Here is a 7010-nt window from a genome sequence, read left to right as displayed (position 1 = left end):
ATATATATATATATCTAGGGGCTGGTTCAAATGTTAACCAAGATTATTGTGTTAACTTTGTTAACCGATCTTGACCATTCAATCTTTCAATAAACGGTTGTGATTAATCATGATAAAAACTTATTTTTTTAAATTTAAAATTTCATAAAGATAAGTGAACAAAGTTGAAAAGGGTATTTAGGTAAAAAATATTATGTAACTCCCATATCATTAATTAATTGGGAGTTACAAAATAAAAAAAAAAATCTAGGATTTTTTTGTTAATTTAAGAACCATATGAACACGACTATATATATATATGAACCATTGTATCAAATACGAATAAAAATTTGACATATATATGAACTTGGACTGCATAGCATTTATAAATACAATATGAACATAATAAGAATAACTGATATACGAAAGGAAATAAATAAAAAAAACAGGTATGAACACGATATGAACAGCTTGTGAACAATAGTTCCTTCATTACAAACACATTCAGGAGCGATCATTTATCAATTGGAGTTTTATACATGCATTGCATCCACACCGTTTAAAGTTCACCCCTTGTTCATATATGTTTCTGATCTTATATGGTTGTTCACCCCTTGTTCATATCGTGTTCACTCCTTGTTCATATCGTATAAAATATATGAACACATAACCTCAACATTATGAACACCGGATGCAAACACTTACATAAATATAAAGATTTGTTATCAAGCTTAAAAAATAACACTTGTGTTCATATGATAGAAAAAGTAACATGAACACAATGGTTCATGATTCATAAAACTCGGTAATATGACAATATGAAAATGGGTCGTGCATGTACTTTCATTTGAACATGTGAATTAGGTACGTATTTTAATAATTAAAGAAAAAAGCTATCAATAGAAGATGAATTATAAAAAACACAACACATCGTAATGAACATAATTTCGATTAAAATGAATCTAAAAAAAATAAAAATCTTTTTACCAAGACATTCGTTTTGGTTAATTTGTTCAATTCCCGACCTCGAACTCTGATTGTTATCATAAACCATTTCAATCTTCTCACTGTTGTCGATTTATTTTCCATTGCGTTTATCCATATTAGCTTGATCGATACCAAAAAATTTTACTACCGTGTTTTCTATGCGAATTAAAAACTAATAAAACAATGAACATGGAAGATCAAGATTAAAAAAAAAAAAAATATTAATATTAATACTATAAATGCATATTTTTTGGGATTTGATGATTTGTAACTCCCCATTAATTGTTTGGGAGTTACATATCAAATCAATTTACTGAAATACCCWTGTAATTAAAATGTGAACATGATATAAATCTACAAGAAAATGAAATTTGATTGGTTGTCATGGTTTTCAAAGTTAACACAAAATTATTGGTTAACATTTGATCTTGCCCCTATCTATATCTATATCTATATCTATATCTATATATCTATATCTCTCTCTCTCTCTATATATATATATATCTATATATATATCTCTATATATATATATATATATCTATATATATAACCGGTACCAATTATTACATCAGAAGTTGACCGATTAGTGTAGTTACATACCGGTTCAATTACAGCCAGTTTCCTTCCTTATCCTCCCAATCCGATAATAGATTCCCTCCCACCAAAAACCGTACCACTCTCAGCTCAGCCATTCTAATGGCTCTCAATGGTGGCCGGATTCTATGCAACACTTCCACCATAACACCATACACCCGCTTACCTTTACACCGGCCGTTCTCTTTCACACACCCTTCCTCAAGAACACCTTTTCACCTAGTTTCAGCCGCTAAGAAACTCTCGTCTAGAACGGGAAAATTCGACAGCAGGAACAAGAGAGGGTCGACGTCAACTACGGAAGATGAATCGTCCGGTGAGTTTAATGATGGTGCAATTGGAACCGTTGATGGGACTGAGGTAGAGAATTTTGATGGATATGTGTTGCCGGACCTTCCCGGACTTGAGCCGGATTTTTGGGAAGGTCCTCAATGGGATGCTTTTGGATTCTTCGTTGAGTATTTGTGGGCTTTCGGCATCGTTTTTGCGGTAATTTCTCTCTTTTAATAGCTCGCAATACCTGAAATTGTCTTCTATTTTGATGAATATGATTCTTAATTTGGTTTATTCGATGAAGATATGAAATCCCCAATTAGGGTTTCAAGTATTTGTATGCATAACTTTTGTCTCCACTCTTGTTAATTAGGTTACCGTTTGATCAAATTTGGGTGTGAATGGAGCTAATAATTTTGAGCTTTGATGAATTATGTTGGTATTTTAAAACTTACGACCACTTTTTATTTTGATCAGCAGAATACTGTTTTTTTACAGTAAATTAAGTATGAATGCCAAGGAATTCATGATGATAAGTGATTGAATACCAAGATCTTCAAAATTGTAATTTCATGGCTAACATTTTGACTTTGTGCCCAAATCGTTTCTTGGCTTGAAGATACATTAGAACCATGAAACCATAGTTGAACGAATATTTGATAATTTGATTACGTATGGAAAGATGAGGATGGAAGGCTTAAATTGAATTCTGCAGCACTGTTTAGGTAAAGGAGATGCCATGCCAAGATTCTTAGGGTAGACATTCTTGATGCAATGCTTCACATCTTTTGCATTTGTGTCCTTAATCGAGTCTTTCTCCCCAAAAACCAGTCGCTTTACTATTTGGGATAAAGGTCATGTCTGCTTGCATAGTTGCATTCCACCCTCCATAGACTCCACCTGTGGGTGGGACTTAATTTGGGTTGGTTTAGTCTTTCTCACTAACAGGCAGCACTTGCAAGTTTGTTTGCGCTCTTTGCTTCTTATGCACCCTCTTTGAGTTCATGTCGACCCTTACCCTGACTATAATTCTTTCTTGAAGACTGGCGTAGTACGTTTATATTGACTTAGCATTGTTGATTACCTCCTTTTAGTCAATTCACAAAAAGGGTTCTGCTAATGTCGAGCCTTTATGTCTTTTTAATGAACCAGTGGTTGGTCGGGTATGACGACCCTACTAGCTCTTCTTTTCCTGTGGGAGCAGACCCTTAAGTTATTCTAGTTTGCCAAACCAAACGGATCCGGTAAATCCCAGTTGGGTCTTTGGGGGGGGGGCGGTTGAGATGTACGCAAACCGAACCTCAATCTCAAATAGTAGAGCACGTGTTTCCATGAGGACCCTTGGCTTGTGCATGAGGGTGAGCAAACATGTAGCCAGAATAGAGATTAGCATATCAAAAGTATTCTAGTTTGCATACTAAAGAAAGTGCAAGATGAATATAAAAGTTCTTGATGAATTGATGTCATGCAAATTTTGTTTGGTTTACAGTTAGTTTCTAGTGGAATTGCTGTGTCAACATATAATGAAGGTGCAACAGATTTTAAGGAGACTCCAGCATACAAGGAATCGATTCAATCAAGGGATTTGTTAGAAGAACCCGAGGCATCCAGTCCGGATGTTTTTGAATCCAACCCTACTGAAGAAGCTCCTACCTTGGAATAAGGAAACAGTCATTTACGTCGAAGCATGGTTGATATTTGTACACTATTTCTGAAAGAATAGCAAACATTGTTTAAGATAATGTAATTTGATGCTAAAACCAATTTCTTGTTCAATGAACGAATGATATAGTTGTGGAATTTACATGTTTAGTTTGAACAACCGTTCATATGTTAGAATTTTCATGTTGCTGGTGTTGGGATTTCAAGTGGTTTTGCGTTTGCTGAATGGTTAAATGATCTGAATGGTTAAAAGGTTTTGTATGATATAGTGTATAATGAAATATGTTTTTTGGTAATTGTTCTAAATAGAATGAAATATGGTTCTTTGGTAATTGTTCTAAATGACCAGTTATCATTCAAAAACAAATTACCATTTTAACTATCAATATGATTTAGTTTTATTTGAAATATAGTTGTTTGAGAAATATTTGAATAAAACAATTACTTTGTAAATATAACTACATACTCAATATTACTTGTTCAAAATAACATTTCATATTTAATTGAAACAAACATAACATTACTTGTTCAAGTAATCAAATTCAACAAAATAGTTTTTTGTACAATTCATGATTTGACGCATTTAACAATAACTAATTCGCAATATGATAACGTAAATTAGTCATGTATTCATTGTTTTGAGTGCCAAAAGGCTTTTTATCCATGACATCTTATCGCCTCCCTCAATTTCTTCTTGTCCTTCGACAATAACATGGGGTCATTGTTGTAATCCATGAATAACTGATCGTGGATATTGTATCTTTTTATAAAATTATGAACCGTGAAACAATCAAATACAACGTTTCTTTGTATTCGGAACGGGTAAGAAGCCATTTGCTTTAAAATTGGAAATATTGCGCTCAGGACATTGTAAGCATGCTCAATAACGTTTATGTGTTGCACATATGCATGGTTGAGCCTTTCTTCTTTTGTCAAGACACGTTGTTGTCGAAAATGAGCTGTCTATTTTATATTATCTCGTGTATACAAGCTTCAAGAAATGGTTGGCCCACACCTTCCTTTTTCCATGGAATCATATATCTCTTTTGGTGTAAAGATTAACCAACTAATTTCATACCTAGTCCAAACAAATTCATACCAAAAATAACAACTAGGTGGTCAAATTAAATCAAAAACGAAGTATGACAAATAATTGAAAAAATCAACATATTAAATTACAGCAACTAGAAGTAAAGCTATACATTTGTGTTTAAGAGTTCAATTCATTTTCATTCTTACATGCCAACCATACACGATCATGGAATGTATCAACTCATTCAATTGCTTTCTCCATTCCATTTCTTTGTCATTCAGTTGCATCCCACCACACAGATCCATCTAGTTTTTGACTTGATGCAACTATTTGGTCCTCCTTGCTCCATTAAGACATGATCATCTTATATCTAAATGTCATCTACTTTTTTATTCTTGTTTATTAATCTTTTATGCTTACCACCAAATTATCATAACCTAGAATCACAATCGAGAAAGACGGAAGTTTAACAAAAAAACAGAATCAGAGAAAAAAACAATCACATATCAAAACCAGGATTATAAACAGTAACAAAATCGAGAGCCAAAAAATAGAGAATCATAGAAGAAATCCATGAATGTCGCTGGTTTCTTATTGTTTCGAACAGAGAAACATAGCAGGAAATGCGAACAGCAAATAACAGCAATCGAACAGAGAGTACCTGAAGATATTTCATACATGAAACAGAGAAATTAGAGCATGAGAGAGTGGCTTCGATTCCTGGAGATCCTGAAGTTGAGCGCGTCAGAGAGAGGAATGAGAGAAAGGGCACTCAGAAAAATTAGGGATAAAAAAAATCACTTGGAGATTCTTACAAGTGTTAAAGAGGTAAACTCTCTTTCTGTACCTTCACCTAATTCACCGACTTGCAGTCACAGTAGATCAAATAGTAATGGTTACGACTATTTCAAGAGTGTTTTTTCCTAGTTAGATAAGATTCGTCTTTTATTGATATAGATGTTGTATTTTAATGGAACTATTAAAAGGTAAACAATCATTTACTCTATTCTTTAAGGTAAACTTAAGTCTACGTATATCTTACCCTCATACCTCACCTCCGGACGAAATATAAATATACAGGGCTTATTTGGTTTGCTTTGGTTTTAGTGTTGTTGGGAGTTCAAGTCCGACATCCATTACGTGAAAAATACTTTGGGATTTGAGTCGTACTTGATTTGAGAAAGAAACCTAAAAGATTTTTTTGCAGGCACAATTGACATGTTTATTTGCACTCTTTTACTTATCATGCACATGTTAGCATCATATTGTTTTTAATCCATTCCACATTTCATGGGACGGTTTACAGGATTCTTTTGCATGGTATCATAGCAAGCTCAAGATGCATGTTGATACTTTGATTCGATATATTGAGCCACTTTTTAGCGTCAATAGTCTTCATATGGCTAGCTACACATTGATGGGCATTGTTAAAATTAAAGATGTGCATGGATCGGTTTACAGGATTCTTTTGCATGGTATCATATCTGGACAAGGTTGACCGGACTTCAAATCCGGCCAATGTTGTGTGGATTATCTTTTATTTCGATTCGGTTTGGAGATGAAATGGCGGTGTAACCGCGAGAGAGATGAAATGGCTGTGTAACCGCGAGAGAGATGAAATACTTATATCTGTACAGGTTTGATTCTAAACTGTTGGTTTGGAAAGTATATTGTTTGTGTGAAATATGTGCACTCAATAGACCTATTGGGTCTAAAACTCAATTGTTGGACTAACCTGTTTTGTAGGTCATCATACCGCGCAAGATAAAGGAAAAGGAAAAATTTAGAATTGATGAAGTTAGTTGCTCATAAATGTATTGAAGAAAGTTTTTGTTAACCCGTATTTTTGTATACAATACTATAATTTTGTTTTATGAGAATGTGTATGTGGATTATCTGTTCACTGAAATTGTGAGTTGTTTCCGTTGGTATCAGAGCCTTAGTTTAAGGGATCTGAGTATTTGCGAAATACTTAGACTTAAACTAAAAAGTGTGGAAGTTATGATAATAGGTTTCACTGGGGCTATGAACATGGAGAATATGTTATAGTTGAACCTATTATGAGAAATATAGATTATATATGACTGATATAATCTGAGTTATGAATAGACTTGAGGATAAATGTGTTATTATGTTTTGATTATGTGAATAATCATATGTGTTTAAATGTACAGAAAGAGACATACATTGAAAATGGCAGATAATCCAAATCAATCGGAAAGGACCTCTACCGGTTATGGAAGAGGTCGGGGAAGAAGAAACGTAACACTAGGAGAGGACCTAGAACATGTAATGACAATAGAAACACGAAGTCACAGCAGGGGTCGAGGAAGAGGTAGAGGTGCTAGACAAGAAACTCATGGGGAACAGAAATTGTCGGCCCAAGAAAGTTCAATGTCTGGCCGTGGTAGAGGAAGAGCAAGGGGTGGACACAATGTTTCTAATCCCGGATTTATAACATAGGAAATGCTGGCAGCTGAAT

General features: G+C 34.0%; 1 protein-coding gene across 1 annotated transcript; it reads left to right on the top strand.

Annotated features, from left to right (window-relative positions):
- Positions 1-1536: 1536 nt before the first annotated feature.
- Positions 1537-3699, top strand: LOC112525844. The gene is made up of 2 exons (XM_025136135.1): positions 1537-2049; positions 3323-3699. The coding sequence occupies exons 1-2, from the start codon at positions 1663-1665 to the stop codon at positions 3494-3496; spliced, it is 561 nt and encodes a 186-aa protein (XP_024991903.1). The 5' UTR covers positions 1537-1662; the 3' UTR covers positions 3497-3699.
- Positions 3700-7010: the final 3311 nt, after the last annotated feature.

This window comes from Cynara cardunculus (genome assembly GCF_001531365.2).
Source record: "Cynara cardunculus var. scolymus isolate 2C chromosome LG 13, CcrdV1, whole genome shotgun sequence".
Taxonomy (NCBI): Eukaryota; Viridiplantae; Streptophyta; class Magnoliopsida; order Asterales; family Asteraceae; genus Cynara; species Cynara cardunculus.
The sequence above is the reverse complement of the archived record's forward strand: the minus strand, read 5'-3'. Positions and strand labels throughout refer to the sequence as shown.